Raw genomic sequence first — 17098 nt, 5'->3', positions numbered from 1 at the left:
GAAAAAAAATAATGGTCTGTTTGTTTGGTTTGTTTAATTGTTTTGGTTTTGTTTGTTTTCTTTTTTTTTTTTTTGGCTTGGAATTCATTTTTCAGTAAAGATAGAAAACGTTATTGAATTAGATTATAATATCATTCTATAAACCAAATCAACCCAGATAGCATGAGGACATTGGCCCAACGTTGGCCCAACAATGTCGGTTATGTTGGGCCAATGTTGGCAGTTTTACGTTGGCCCAATGTCTTACTGCTCATTGGCGCGCCGTTGGCCCAACATGTTGGGCCAATGTTGGTACGATACTGTTTGTTCATTTGTCAACGTTGGTACAACGTTATTCCAACATACCAACGCCAACGCAATATTTTTTTAACGTTGGCCCAACGTTGGACCTCAGTTCAAAATATAATCATGACGTTCGTCCGACGTTGGTCCAACGTTGGTACAACGCTTTTGTTGAAATGCCAACGTTGGTACAACGCTATTCCAACGTACGGATGCTAACCAAATATTTTGTAACGTTGGCCCTACATTGGACCTCAGTTCAAAATATAGTTATTACGTTGGTTCAACGTTGATACAAAGCTGTTTCTTGAAATTTCAATGACACAATTATTCCTCAATACAAATGTCTTACAAAATTAATTAAATTCTGTAATTTTTATTTCCCAGATTATACGACACAATTAATTTCACCATGTTTGGTCAAATACTTTTTTCCTCCTAAAATGTATCACAATATATTCTTTGCCACTTTCACTTTCATTAAAGTATTCCATGGAATGTAACTGAAAGAGGGAAGAGGTAGAAAGTTCAATTTTTCTCAAGTACACTCCACATCACTATGTCCACTACTAAATATCACTTTGATATAAGAGTCTTCAAGTTCTAACTGTAGAGTTTTGAAAGGTCATATTTGCACCATTTATCACTTTTTCTGTTGTTTATCTGTTCTTAGAATCCATGTTTCCCACACATATAAATCAGTCCCTTCCATATACAGAAATGCCACATCAATAGCCTCAGAGTGAAGAGGGTTTTTCCATCCCGGCAATTCCTGCAAACGTTAAGATTGTCATCAATTAAAATAGTATTTTCAAATGTTCATCAGCATCACACATATTTTTAAAGCAATCCTTAAAATTGAATTTCACATTAGTAATTATTAATAACAAATACAAAATAGTTACTTACATTTCACTGGTTAACATTCTTGCGTTCACTTACAGATCCGGACATATCTGCTCTGTTCAAGCCGGCCAATTCCTATAAAAGTTAAGGTCGTCATCAATTACAATTGTTTAATCAGCTACCTGGTACCAATAATTTGAAAGCCTACATGCAGGCGATTACAATGTTGTGTATTTCACATTATTAATAATTTCAATAACAAAAACAAAAGCTATACTTACATTGAAAGGATTAAAATTCTTGCTTCCACTTAAACAGACACATACGCTTTGAATTGTTAAAGTGCGCGGTTAAAAAAACTGATTTAAAGATGACGGTTTCCTTGGAGACCTATGAGTCACCTGCCGAGCCAGTGAATTTCACCAGTGACCTATTTATTTTGGAGCCCAAAACTTGCAAAACACAGCACTTTAAATTTGATTCAATGATGCTAAATATAGAATCTACCAAGATATAAAATTACTATATGTATTTCACAGACTTTTAAGGATTATCTCATAATTTCCATTCAATATATAATATAGATCACATGTTTATAATGAGTTGCTTATTACATTACCATCGATTTACAATAGATAAATCTAAATTGATGAATACTTATCGCAACATTGGGCCAACGTTGGACCAGCATTTCATCTCAAACATTACAGGCTACCTGTACATGTACTAGTAATCCCAGTATTCCTACTATTGGACCAACTCAAGTTCAGTCAAGCACGCCCAACACAAAGCAATGCATCATTATATTGTCAACATTTATTAAGCTGGGCCAACGTTGGGCCAACATTGAATAACCAACAATAAGTGGCAATGTTTTGCCACTAACGTGTACTCAGTTAGACCTACGTTGGGCCAACATTTCATATTTAACACACAATGGTCTTAATCCATATCAACATTTACTCGGTTGGACCTATGTTGAGCCAACATCTTAATGTCCAACACCAAATCGCTATGTTTCTTGTCAACATGTAACTACAATGGGCCAATATTGGGCCAACATCACATGCCCAACACCGTTAGTTTAGTTTTCATGCCAACGTAAATGAACGTTGGACCAACGTTGGGCCAATATCACATGCCCAACACCGTTGGTTTAGCTTTCATGCCAACGTAAATGAACGTTGGACCAACGTTGGGCCAATATCACATGTCCAACACCGTTGGTTTAGCTTTCATGCCAACATAAATGAACGTTGGACCAACGTTGGGCCTACATCTGTTCCCCAACGCCAACACTCCACCAACCATACAACCAAAAACCAACGTTGGCCCAACGGAGTCATGCTATCTGGGAATCAACAATGGAATAGACGAATGCTCACAAAAATCTGCCGGGTTATAATGTTACAATTGTAAAAACTCTCATTTTGCCAAAACTGAATCATTTATTTATTTCTCTTCTTACACCAAAATATGAAAAAATGACTTCACTGTGTAAAGACTTATTTGAATCACCATGTATATGAAAATCAAAATGTGATAAGGTTAAAAGAGTTGTTGTATATCTCAAAACTTCTTGTCTAGGGGCTTAAAATGGTCAATATAGACATTGTGTCATGGTGCGGTACTTTTTCTTTTGATGTTGGCCATACTTTAAATCAGATAGAAAACCTTTGGCTGAATTCCAACGTACTATAACTTCTAGGGGGCGGAGCTTAGCCGTACAATAACTTCCAATTTACCGTACAATAACTTCCGACAGAATTCGATGGTTTTTAAATATTTTTTTCTTCAATTTCTGTAAGCTTATGTTATACACAATATCTAGAGGAAACATGAGAAATCCCACAGAATCAACCCCCCCCCACTTCACTCTATAAATGCATACGTGACAGGGATGGGGTAATTGAACAAAAAAGTAATTGTACTTGAATGTAATTAATTAATTACAGTTTTTGTAAAGTAATTATAAAGCAATTAATTACATGATTTATAAAGCCTGTAATTTAATTGAAGAGAAAGTCAATTTGATTTCAATTGATGAAAGTAATTGTAATTTGATTAATTACTTTTTAATGTAATCGGCCCTTTCCCTGAATTACGTGAAAACCATTTTCAAGAGAAATACTAGTACATGTAAACTCATTAGTTAACTGTTTTAAACAAAAAATGAAAACAATACACAGAATTTCACGAAAAACATGTATATTCAAATGAAAACAAGATAATTTAAATCTGACAATATTGAAAACACGCACAGTTAGACGATTTTCTTAAAAGTACCTGTTTCCTGGGTTCCTTGAGTTACATGCACACTGATACATGTTCGTATAATATACAAGTATTGCATTCAGACTTTTTCACAATGCATTCCATAATTTTGACACCTGTGGCTACCGTACTCCATTCGGATTTCCTCCGGACATGCAACCATATCCGTGGTAACAGTAATGAAGCGGATCATTTTGCGGACGGATCCAGGTTTCCAGTAACTTATGGTTTTTTGAAATACTGTATTCATACTGCTTAAATTAATCCATCAAATACAATTGCACACTCTATTAACATCGCTTGACTTTCCAATGCAACCATCTCCTTCGAACTCTCTGATTTGTTTGAACCGTCTACGATGGACCTAGGCCTGTGACGTAATGTCGCGTGCAGTTTGATGTCGAGGGAGTGACTATGCAAATGACCATGACACAAGACATTTACAGACACTTTCTTTCGTTTGTAAGGAATTTATTATACAGAGAGGCGTGGCTGTCTCGTCGCTGCGCGACTCGACTGCCACGCCTCTCTGTACAATAAATTCCATACAAACGAAAGTAAGTACTGTAAATATAACTTCTTGTTATAAAATCATTTAAGTGCCCTTGGATTAAGAAACTAACAAAATACAACAATTAGGCCATGCCTATAAATGTATTCTTAGAAATTAATGGTCGGACATTGTAAACAGTTTAAAATACTTGATTTATGGGATGCATTTATCACAGATATTTTGATACCTAAAATAATGATTTTTGGTATGATGTTTTTACCCCATGCCATGTCATGAAGAATACTGAAAATAAAATGTATGTGAAAAACAACTTCTATAATACTTCAGTATGGTTTAATTCAATATAGCAATATTTACATTCACTTTCTTTCCCTCTATTAAATTGCATTGGTTGATTTGAGTGATATTTACGCATAACACAGAAGACCCAATCACCAAATCTGGTGCGTAGGAATACATTCAGTATTCCTTCAGTATTTCTCGAAGAACGTGAACTGACTCTTCTCGCGACTTCAAACCGGATCACGGCCTAAATAATATTATACTTACGCTGATTAATACAGTCATGTATTTTATTGATGTAAATATATTTTGACCGTTAAATGAACTCATTTGATTAATTTCTTAGTGTACCAAAAGGAAATTCATTAAATCACAGAAAGAAAAATAAAATTGTGTTATTAGAATTTAAAACGCTGTCAATATTTTTGTCAGCATAATTCGGCTGTTCCAATGGCTCTTCCGCTAATTTCGCATTACTCGTTGAATAAGTCATGATCAGAGCTTTTTAAAAACAAATCGTATTTGCGGGAAGGAAAAAATGTTTAAAAACCTAAATATAAGCATTGAATCATTATTTTTTTTTAGTCTGCAGTCTCATAACTGCAGCGATGTGTGCATATAAATTTTCATAACGCGCTAGCGCGCGTTACTCAATTTGTATGCACACGCCGTTGCAATTATAAGACCACATCTTTCAAAAAAAATATTGATTCAATGCTTAATTGAATCATGATTTTTTTTAAGTATACAGTCTCATAACTGCAGCGGTGTGTGCATACAAATTGTGTAACGCGCGCTAGCGCGTTATGAAAATTTGTATGCACACATCGCTGCAGTTATGAGACTGCAGACTTAAAAAAATCATGACTTAATGCTTAATATATTTACATTTTTTAAACTTCATGCCCTGTCTGCAAATGTGATTTATACCCTAAAATTCCTATCTTATCCTAAGGGTAAGTTCATATTAATGGAAGAGCCACAGTTACAGCCACAAGCGTGAACTTCGCTTGTGACGTTGCAGTTTACAGCGTTCAACGTTTGTGACGTCATAATAAAACTCGTCAATTTGAGTACCCTGTGTGTAATACAGAATTACATGTATAACTGACGTAGCTTTCAACACACTTTACACGCGAAAAATATGTGAAATGTATGTATGTGTACAGTGTTTTTCTCTTCATACAATGGTATCAAAATGGTGTTAAATATCTTGGTGATATTTGGGAGTTGATTTTTATATAATCTCCTATGCAGTTAATCTGGCAAAACGGTTTGGATTAATTTTTAATTAAACACAAATCATCACCGCTGACAAGACATATAGTACCGGACAAAAATTGATAAATTGTAATGTATTTGGAAGCATTGTTTTCTAAGGAGATTTATTCATAAACACATTGAAAATATTCAAACGGATTAATAAAGTTTCTGTATTCGTATAAATCATAGTTTTATAAGCTGGTTCCCCGCTAAAACAATATCAATTATAGTACTGCAAATACTGGCAAGTGGTTAGCAACCCTGTTGTAATTTAAACTTTAATGAATATTTTGCATTAATATTTGATTTTGAGGTACAGAAGAGTGATTTGAAAAAAAAGACAAATTAAATATGATTTGATAAAATTCAAACCTCCACTGAACTTTTTATTAATTTTCCATCACAATCGTACAATATGATGACCTTAGTTCTATAAAATATAACGTAACAATACCTCACTGTGTCTGTAATAGTTAAATCTCAGAGAATTAAGCCTCTCATGGGAGGGTATTTGAAATAATTACATAAATGGAAACAAAGAGTACAAATCATGTGTTTGTAAGCAATATTATTTTGACTCAATCTCTAGTCGCTCTCACCCGCCTTCTATAACATTAACATACCCATCTATTGAACCTGTTCAACTCCTTTATATATTTTGGTTATAAAAAGAATGACAACCTGATGGAAAACCAGATACACGTACTAATGGATCATAATGGTAGGCTGAAAAATGCAGATTTCAATTTAAAATATTAGCTTGTTTATATAAAGGGAACTTGGGTCTGACATCATCATGATTATGTCCTGCAGAGCGGGTCGGACTTTTTTTCGGGGGGGGGGGGGTTACTGAAGGCTTTGATCTACTGATACTGATTAGAACTCGATCGTGTAGATTTTTTGTCATCTACTACTTATATAGTATTGGGTGTGCCCCTAGCTTCACTGTTAGGACCCTTGATCTTTTTGATATTGATTGTAAATGATGTCTCAAACAAAATGTTATCTTTTTGTATACTTTTTGCTGATGAAAAATTTTGTATCCAATATGCACTGCATGTTTTTACTTCAATACCAATCATGATTTATATAGTTTGGAACAGTGATTTAGTCGATGGTTATAAAAATTTAATCCTATCAAATCTAAGGCTGTCTTTTTTAACACAAATTCAAGTTAAGAATTACATGTACCAGAAATATTTTTTCAACATTGTGAATCAGAATATATCTGACACTTTGGTCTACATTTAGCAAGTGATCTTAAATTGTCAGAGCACATTAACATTATAATAAATAAAGCACTATAAAATTACGTCTTTTGAAAAAATAAAATTTTTAACCTTAGAAAAAATACTCCTTCCAAAATGTACATTACTTTTGTAAGGCCTATTCTCGAATATGCCTCATTTGTTTTGGATGGTTGTAGCCAATATGAAATTGAAAAACTAGAGAAGGTTCAGTTATATGCTGTCCACTTTGGTACAGATTTATCAACTACTGCTTCGAAAACATCACTCAATTGTGAAACAGCCTGGGAAACTTTTTTTGACAAAAGAAGAATGTCTAAACTTACTATTATGTACAAGATCCATAATAAATATTTATCTCGGATTCTTCCTAATGCTAGAAGTCACAAACTAGGAACCTTGAAAATTACAGTTTATTTAAGTTTAGAATAAAATTATTTAAGAAATAATTAAAGAAGGAATTTTGGCAAGCCAGAGTTAGGAGCATACCCATACAGAGACCAATGCTACATGTTGTAGCATAAAGGATGCGAAAAAGGTTTCTTTGTTGTACCTAAATAAATAAGCCAACATGCCAGATTTTAAAAAAACAAAACATCACCTTAAGGAATTTATGTTAAAGACTATATAAACAATCTGACAAGTTTGGTTATACTAAAAAAAAGGCCAAAAACACACTTAGGTATAGCAAAAATTAAATTCCTAGGCCTCCCTTTATCAGGGGATAACATTATCTATCTGCTGACAAATGTCAACATGAACTAAGTGTCAGTTTTGCCTAAAGAATTTCCCTATCAGCTTAACAAAAATAATAATTTTTAAGGTAAGACGAGACATTCCTCGAGAATCTTTTTTGTATCTCCTCATAATAAAGAGTTCCAATAAAAAATATTAATTTTATAATTACTTTAAAAATGATCAAAATTTACTTGACTTGGTTATATGTCTAGAACCGTGGCCGCTCACTGCCAGAAGCTTGTAGTTTCTAGAGGTCGTGAGTTCAAAGCCCCGCCCCGGCGGAGATATAGTTCTATTATAGTGAATTTCGCTGTGCTGTAGATGCATTTATTTTTATATCAGCAATTCAAGTGTATTTTCAAGAAGATTATATAGGAAATTGCATACTCTAGTATTTTGCAGAAATGCCTGGTAAGGTATCCTAATTTTTTGCAAGAAAGCTTGTCAAAGTAGTTGTAAACCATTAACAAATTCCTGGAAAAAGTTATCTAAAATTGAGGAACGTGTTGTCTGACCTTAAATGCCAATTTTATACATGTACTTAACTTAAAATACAAAGTTTTACATTTTTTTAAGGTAATTACTGATTCCTATAAATCCAATTTTTCTAATAAACATGACCATGCTGTCCGTTTGACATATTTTAATTTTAGCAATAAAAAATATGCATTATGACTACAATCCTTCCTATGCACTCTTTGGAAACTCAAATTGAGGCCTAATGTAGAAAAAAAAAAAACCAATGAAGAGTAAAGCATATAACTCGAGTCAGAAAAACATTTGAATCTAATGTAAGTAATAAATATATCTAAAAAAATGTTTCTACAAATGAGAAATAAACAAGTACACTATATCTGTATTATACAATAAAAAATGTTTATACCAATGCATACCTATAAAATATCAGCCAAAAAAAAAATTATATATCACTGGGATTACATGTATCATTATAGCATGTATCACAAGTCAGACCTAATGTCCAAAAATTGATGATCACAACTTTGCACACTGTCAAGCTTTTTCCGTAAAGTTCTGTTTTTCATTGTGTTCGGAAATTTTGAATCGGTGTTTCACGCGTAGAAAGTGGTTATTTGTCGATGTCCATAAATAAACCAAAATGCAGCATTACAATAGTGACCCTACAAAACAGAAGAATCTTAAAAAACTTATGGTGAGATAAAAGGATCATTATTAGATTGAGTCGTCACTCAAAACTAACTAGTACTTTCGGTCGAAAAGACCTATTGTTTTTGTCTTTTTAATTCTCATTATTTTCAACAAAGTTTTGTTAAGGATTTTTTGGATACGGTTAAAGATATTAAAATTTTGATTGCATAGGCTTATAGCAATTGGTACTGACACGCATAAGTAAGGTTTTAACTTCTGGTTCTGGTACTTCCGGTTTTGACAAGGAAAATACTAAAAAATTGAATGAAACGCAATATCTTGCTTACTTTTTACAATTAGATGTATCTTAACATGTTGTACAAAATTGTAAGCATAGATATTTCTCTATCTAATACCGTTTTTGAGATATAAGGTTTCAAATTTGAGAGAAGGGGGGATGATAAAACAAAAACTTCAAAAAACCTTCGGAATTTCCGAAGACTTACATTGTTTATATGGAATTAATTAACATATATTCCAAGGTTCATTGAAACTCAAAAGTATTGAGTACTTCTGGTTTTATGAGCTGATGAAAATCGTTTATGGGTGTTTTTATGTTATTAAATCAATTGAATTCATGCATGTAACATTTTCTCAAATAGTTTTATTTCATCCTTCTTGGCTCAATGGTTCTGGAAAAAGAAGATTTTTAAAAGATTTTTCCTAGTATATATTCCTATGTAAGACTTTGATCAGCCATTGTGGCCCCGCCTTACCCCTGGGGGTCATGATTTGAACAAACTTGAATTTACACTACCTAAGAATGCTTCTACATGAGTTTTATCTTTCCTGGCCCAATGATTCTTTAGAACAAAATTTTTAAAAAGATACCATTAATTTTTCATTAATTCATAACTATATCAATTGAGCCTTCGGCTCATGTGATCCCGGGCATAAAAACTACTTATAAGTAATTCAGAAATTTTCATAGTAAAAGGCAATACGTTTTTATTATTAAAGCTTACAAAATGTTGCACACGAGTGCAGCTGATGTTATTTCTCCCTGAATAGAGCGAATATCAAATGATTAATGTAAATTTCTAATAACCTAAAGGTAATCATCCTCCGTATTACGCGACACCACTTTTTTGTGCTATGAATATCATTTCTAAAAAAATAGTGCAAACGGAAAATCCATTGCAACAATGTATATCAGGAATACTCTACCGTAAACAATCATTTTTTTCCGTTACATTGAAGAAATGGCAAGTCTTCATAAAAACTTTCAAAATTTATTTTGAATTTATGTGAAAAAGACTTATTCTTATGTGTTTAGTTTTATTCATTCTTGTTAGACAGGCAATCAAACCTTCAGTTGTGAAGCCACATGCAAATTAACATTATAACATTATTAATTGGCCTCTATATGCCCCGATGACCATGGCCACTTGACTATCATAATTCTTCTCAGACTACGACCAAAACGGACGACTTTTTTAAAAATTGTTTTCTAGTGAAGATAATTTCAAATTACACTAGATTTATGTACAAAGTTTAACGAGCGTATTCCCTACGATATTTAGGGTGAAAAATCAATAGGAATTGCATGTATTATTTATCAATGAGATACACGTACAGGGTGTCCCAAAACATATGTTACACTTTCAATCATCTATAACTTTATTAAACCAAAAGCTTTTACAAAGATATTTTGTCAACATATAATGTATTAGCATACATTTTATCTGACAAACTTTCGAGCAATTCTGTGAAAGAGTCGGGCAATTATGATGTCCTAATGACGTCATCATATTTTTAATATGAACCTTTACTATCGATCTAAAATTCCTACTTTAGTAATTGGTACCATGAGAAAACAACATCCTGTAATAAAAGTGCTCAGCGAAATACTAACTTACAGATTTGTGAAAAATTTTGAAATCAAAGGCACCATAAATGACTCTTGACTTAATTCTGATATTACATTAGAAGATCAACAAAAGTCCAAACCAAAGGGATCATTAATACCATTGATAGAACTATTAATGAAACTTTACAAAAATCCCTTAGACTGGTCCTGTATGAACAAGATAGCAACTTTGGTAAATCTAGTGTTCAAAAATTACCCAAATTTGATTTCAAAATCGATTCCTTACAAGATACATTATGTAAGTGTAATGCAGCAAATGAAAGAGACAGAAATCAGAAGTCGTTTGACTTTGCACATTGGATTTTAATTAGACTCTACTCTGAAAATTTATCAGATGCATGGTTTTCTACTATTATAATAGAGTGAAAAAATAATATTGGAAGACTACTTCCATATTAACGATATTGTTCAAGAGAATCTTAAATTCTATTGTTTGATGAAACCCTATTTCAAACTTCTGAACTGTTAGAATGTTACATTTAAAGCCTGGCAAATAAAAACTTCAGGAATCATATTCAAACAGTCATGTTTTTTTTCCCTCAAAAAGACGTCATTTGGAACTTGTTGTAAGATGACATGTGTGTTATTCTAAAGAAAGAAACGTTGATGATGTGACAAATGTATGCTTTACAAAAAATGCATAACAATTTCATCATATATTTTAAATTTCATTACTGTATCTCGAGGCATAAACTTTTTATAACGGTTTAAAAGTGTAACATATGTTTTGGGACATCATGTATTCCATTTGAAAAATAATTATTGCTGGTGTCTTTATAAATGTTTATAACTCAAAAATATTCGTCCATGGTGACCATGAATTTTTTAAAGTTGTTAGATTCATTTTGAAATTAATTGATATGCATTTTTAATTTCGTTAATTTTCCATCTTTAGTCATGTTAGTCCAGTCTTGCTTCATGGGACTTAGAAACACGAATGAAAAGTTCTTTCTGACGTATTTCATTTTATCAAATAAAATCATAAATACATTTTGCAGATTTTATTTGATAAAATGAAATATTTCAGAAAGAACAATATTATACATGTAGCTATAATTACAACAGCAACTGGCCTAGAAAAAAAATCTTTAAGCATGATAAGGTCCACTGAATATTACTATGTTAACACTTACAAAGCAAAACTGTTGGGCTTTTAAACTAAAAGGACACGAATTATATTTTGCATGTTTTTTTAAATCATAATTATGAAAATAGTTTGCGCTCTGGATGTACATTAAAAGACAAGATTTTTGAAGATGTATTTCTGCTCTTCTTAATAGCTAATTTTATAAAAAAAAAAAAAAAAAAAAAAAAAAAAATAGAAAATACGTCGTGCATAGTATTGGGGCTTGAAATTGCGTAATATATAACTCTGTAAACGATGGGCCTGAGTATTTTTTGGTCATTTTATCTTTTTGGCTACATAGATTTTTCAGGAAATTTGTACCAAGCTTCTATAACTTCCTGTGATACTGTTACACAAAATTTATTAATTAATTTCAAAGAACTATATGCGGTATATTGCATATGTTTGCCCCCACAAAAGTCAAATTTTGAAAACTTCCTGATATGTGCTGAATTCAATAAATTGTACGAGAAATATAAGTTAACAGAAAATATTATAGTTCCAGAGCAGTGTATTCACAATTTCTGTTTTTATGACGTCACAAACTAGTCCGATTTTATATCCTTTTTCAGAAAGAGGACAAAATGGACAAAATTTCAACAATTTAAGCTTTAAAATTTATAGAGCGCATGTGTGTTCAGGAACAATATTGACATATTTCATTGATATTATCATTCTACACATTATATCAAAATATTTATCCTGAACACACATGCGCTCGGTGACTTTTATTTTAAATATCGACGAAATATGTACATTTTCTGCAAAATTCATAAAAAACTGAAATTTACGTCATATTTGTGACGTCATTACGTACATATGACGTCATTACTTATGAAATTATTCAGTGCTTTGAAGTCAGCATATACTTCCCTGTTTAAGGACTTAATTAAATATTACTCCATCAAAGTTTGATTTTGGGGGGCAAATGTTGGTTAATACCGCATATAGTTCTTTAATAAACTGACCGATTCCGACGGTTCGTAATATTGGAAGCATTCCGTAATATGCCATAATTTTGACGAGTAACACAAACAGATGGAATGTTTGGTAAACATGGTTTACTATTTAACAGATTATTTTCATAAAACTAAGTTGATAAATGAAATATGCAAATCAAGAAGTAGTCAAAAATTTCAAAAAAAATTATTAGCAAGAAGTAAGAGAGATTAATAGAGCGATTTTGATGTCTAGTCGTTTTTTTTTTACTACGATATAAGGTATTTAACCGGGCGTATAACACCAATATGAGCTGTAGTCTCTATTTATTGGGAAAACTTGTAACAGATAAAATCTTATTTTTTAAAATGTGCATATGAATAAAATTTTGTATTTAAAGAAACACTAAAAATAAGACATTTCTAAGAAAACAGGAGCAAAAATTAGATGTCTTGTCTAATTTGTTAAGCCTTAAATTTTTGACGTTTTTTCGCTTAAACGGCAATAACTCAAAAAAGCATATTTTGATGTTACAAAATCAGTCCCAATTCTGTGCGCGGCGTCAAAAGTTTACTTTTAAATACCGTAGATTTGCTTTCATCGCAGAGAACTTTTTGTTGGCAAAAGCCAAATTCTCCTAATTTATCTACATGACATTGGATATCTTCTAATTTCAGGGGGAAACTTACATGTATCTGCTTTTGTTTGCATTACTGTCGTTGGCTGAAGCCCAGACTCCGAAAATACCAAAAACGCAGTTCGACCTTCCAGGTTTGCCTATAAGCGTTGGTGCAGGGATCGATGATAAAATTCCAAAAGGTATAATTAAATTCCAGAAGCCAGATTTAACCGCTTGGGGAGCTACAAATTTTCGTGGAAAGTGGGAAGGTGGACTAGGAGTCAGGACAGGGAATTGGGATCTTGGGGGCCAGGGATCAATCAATAGTGGTGGGCGTTGGGGTGCTACTGTGGGTGCATCCAGAGGGAACTGGGATTTCTCAGCTTTCGGCAGAAACGCTGGGAGAGGTGTCGAAGTCGGTGCTGGGGTAAAATTTAGGTTTGGCGGATCAAGCAGAAGAAGAGGAGGCGGAGGGGGAGGAGGGAGGCACAGACTTGAGAAACTAACTCTTCAGGTAATTGAAGAAATTTAATTTTGATCATACCAAAAAATGTAACCCTTGCCGACCTACAAGTTAAAGAAGGCTCGACTTAATCTCAATGAAAAGTTTTTTAATGACATACTTAATAATAAATATAGGATTTTTGCTTATGTGTGATGCGCCTGACGTCTGTCAGTCAGAAAGATTTTTTAGCAAGTTAGAGTGAATTGCATATTCTAAAATTAAGTAAAATGGTAATCATCAAAAGTTGTTTTATATTTTATAATGACATCAACAAACATATATCAAACAACCTTTAAGTAATATCTTATAAGTAATACATTGATATTAACAGTTAACAATTATAATAATAAGTAATATGCAGAAGTTAGATTAGACTACACAGTACACGCACGTGTAATATATGATATGTTCTGCATGAAACATATGTTACACGGACGTGGTATGTACAATAGCCAACCTGAATCCAAATACTAACTTGATGAATCAAATAAATATTGGCTAAAGTTAGTAGTACGCCAAATATTCTCGTTTTACAGTAATAACATTGTATATTCAAACTTTTTTTTTACAGGAAGTGTCGAGATCTGATCGCATGCAATAATTTTCAAGAACAGGTTTTACATCTGCGCAAAGAACGCTATGTGATATCTTTAAGGCATCACTGCTGCGAAAATAGATATATAAAGAAAAAATTGAAATACTTCAAAGCATTGTTTGCTGATTTGTTATCTTTTCATTTGTATATGTAGGTCAACAATGGAAGTTTTGTTATTTTGATTCCATTTAAACATACAGATTGTAAATTAAAATTCTAATAAAAAACTTTAAACAAGAAAGTCTTTATTTTGATCCTTTGTCTTATCAAAAAAAAAAAAATAATTAAGTAACCATCTTAAAAGCCTTAAGCTATGCTCACTGCTCAGGGTAAATGTTTAAAAAATTAAAACTGTTTTTTTAAGACTAATATTTTACAATAAAAGCAAACACATATTTAAAGGCATCAAAATAACCTTATTAGCAAGTAACCTATCACTGGGTTGTATTTTGTCTGATTTGTTTTAATATTACACAAATTGCTACATTTTTCTTTTTGTACTAAATTTTTTCCATGGAATGTGCTCTTTACTTATTGAATCTTACAACTTACGGCGGGTGTAACCGGTCATCAGGGGATGTTTACTTCTCCTAAGTACCCGAGTCTACTTCTGGAATCTATAGGGGACCATGTGTATGCCCTGCTTACAGATTTGCTTCCTTTGAAAAGTTTTGCCACAACAACATACAGAATAGTGTGATTCAAAGACAAATCGAGATTATGACTTCAATGTGCTGATCGGCGGGCAAGGTACTTCATGCAGACATCAAACTGAGCTTCATCTTTCAAATAACATAAATAGTGATGATACATTTGGTAAGGGAGAGTGTAACATGGAACAGTGTACCTAACAAGACGTCCATTTATTAAAAAAACCCTATCACTTATACAGTATTTAATGATACTGATTCCAAAGAGAAAAAACAAAATTTTATCAAGAAAAATTGCCTAGCAAGGACTCATTTTGAACATGACTGTTAAAACCAATGTTACATCTGTCAGTAGTGTGGTTCCCTTTAAATTGATCATACACGGATCTTGCCCGTGCGGACAGAATATCTAGGGACATAAATAGGTAACGTGTGTTGGTGATTGAGTGTAACTGTCTTTTTGCCTTGCAGTATCACTCAATGCATGTTATCAATGTGTATATAATGATTAAGTTTTATTTACGTGCCATTGTGCATTTTGTCTCGTATCCCTCACTCTGTACTAAACCGATTGACATACAGTAAAACACACTGAGGCTTACAGGGAAGCGATATGTATTCCCCATGATTTTGAAATATATTGTAAACTTAAAGGATATAACAAATTACACTTATAACGAAACAATACCACACATCCCTTGTACATTGTTATAAGCGTATTTTAATATATACAGTGTATATTGTTTTCATCAATCCGTCCATCTTTCTGTTTGATTATTAAATTTTGGTGGCAAAGAGTCTTTTCATTGGATAAAAAATAGTCTTAATCGTATTACTTGTATTGTCTACGTAACATTTACATTTTGCTTAATTTGAAGGCATTCCCAAAAGATAACTTAAAGATAAGATGACCTAATTTCAATACTTTATAATGGAAAATGAAATTGTAAGAAATGAATTGAATAGCTAACCAAGTTATAATGGAATTACTTTTGATAGGAGAAGTTTTCTCTCTTTTATTAACCGCTTTATATAGCGTAAACTGCCCCAGATCCAAATTTTACAGTATACACTTGTGTAGGATATTGAGATAACGAACAGTATTTAATCTCAAAGTCCATAAAGCAATACAAAATAAGAGCAGAGCAAACACCGACATCCGAAACATCAGAGGTGGGATCAGGTACCATGTAGGAGTGAGCATCCCCCGCCGACCGGTCACACCCGCCGTGTGCTCTTTGTCATGATCGTGAAATAACGGAAAAATCCGTCGTCAATTCAGTGTATAGATAATGGACTAACAATTAGTATGAAAAACGTCAGTCAACAATTGACTCAAGGATAAATTGCATTTGCTGACAAGGTCATTGTATCGACCATAGAACTTACCAAATGATGGCTTTAAACGAAACGGCTGATATTCTTGTTTCTTCAACTTGCTTGTCAATAATAAACCTCGTTTTAGAAATTGTTCAGGCTTTTGCGTATCGAATCAACTGATATATATACATTTCGTATGCAGGTGATGAAGGTATATTGCTGCATAAGTAAGGGAAGTTGACGATAAAAAAGTTAAAGTCATCATGTTTATCATATAGCTTGGTTGTTCGATTTCCATTACCGTCTTTTTCAAGTAAAATATCAAAGTATGAAACAGATGTGCATATTACCATTGTTAATTGACAATACATCTTCGATATATCTAAATGTTGAGTTGAAGGTCACAACAATTGTTTTCTTCTTTTCACGCATAAGACTTTGCAGAAATTATACTTCATATGAATTTAAAAATAAGTCTGCTAATAACGGAGCGCAATTGTTGTAGTTATTAAATTCTTTCCTTAAATAAATGGTGGCATTTATACTTTGTGCTTATCCAATTTGTCTGCCTTCTTCTCACCAAATCTAGAGGACAAGAGCCATGTATTTCCTGATTCTATTTGCATGTTTTCTTCACATCAAAAGGTACATCCTCTCTCCATCTATCCTTTTTTTCTCCCGAAAAAGCTGTAAGACATGTATCAAGCCCATTTGTCCGGATGTGTCCATAAAAGGATTAAGTACATGTAGATAAATCAAGGCCAACTATCCATCTCCCTCACTGCAAAAAACAAAAACAAACAAAAACACAAAAAAAAGAAAACAAAACTGTAGGACATATTTATTAAATATGACCATCTA

General features: G+C 32.6%; 1 protein-coding gene and 1 long non-coding RNA gene across 2 annotated transcripts; one reads left to right on the top strand and one right to left on the bottom strand.

Annotated features, from left to right (window-relative positions):
• Window positions 1-437: 437 nt before the first annotated feature.
• Window positions 438-2045, bottom strand: LOC134280085 (uncharacterized). Its single transcript, XR_009994837.1, has 3 exons — window positions 1410-2045; window positions 1192-1263; window positions 438-1054 (listed from the first exon to the last, which is right to left on the bottom strand). It is a non-coding gene; the product is annotated as an uncharacterized LOC134280085 (long non-coding RNA).
• An 11185-nt stretch (window positions 2046-13230) lies between these two features.
• On the top strand, window positions 13231-14446 carry LOC134280084 (uncharacterized). Its single transcript, XM_062762517.1, has 2 exons — window positions 13231-13681; window positions 14244-14446. The coding sequence occupies exons 1-2, from the start codon at window positions 13238-13240 to the stop codon at window positions 14271-14273; spliced, it is 474 nt and encodes a 157-aa protein (XP_062618501.1). The 5' UTR covers window positions 13231-13237; the 3' UTR covers window positions 14274-14446.
• Window positions 14447-17098: the final 2652 nt, after the last annotated feature.

Source organism: Saccostrea cucullata, unplaced genomic scaffold, assembly GCF_032062105.1.
Source record: "Saccostrea cucullata isolate Sc308-1 unplaced genomic scaffold, CSIRO_AGI_Scuc_v1 ctg1398, whole genome shotgun sequence".
In the NCBI taxonomy this organism is placed as follows: Eukaryota; Metazoa; Mollusca; class Bivalvia; order Ostreida; family Ostreidae; genus Saccostrea; species Saccostrea cuccullata.
Note: the sequence above shows the minus strand (reverse complement) of the source record. Positions and strands in the feature narration are given on the sequence as shown.

Coding starts and splice junctions, on each gene's coding strand:
- LOC134280084 (XM_062762517.1), top strand. CDS start 13,238: ATGTATCTGCTTTTGTTTGCATTACTGTCGTTGGCTGAAGCCCAGACT. Junction 13,682..14,243: donor TTGAGAAACTAACTCTTCAG/GTAATTGAAGAA, acceptor TTTTTTTTACAG/GAAGTGTCGAGATCTGATCG.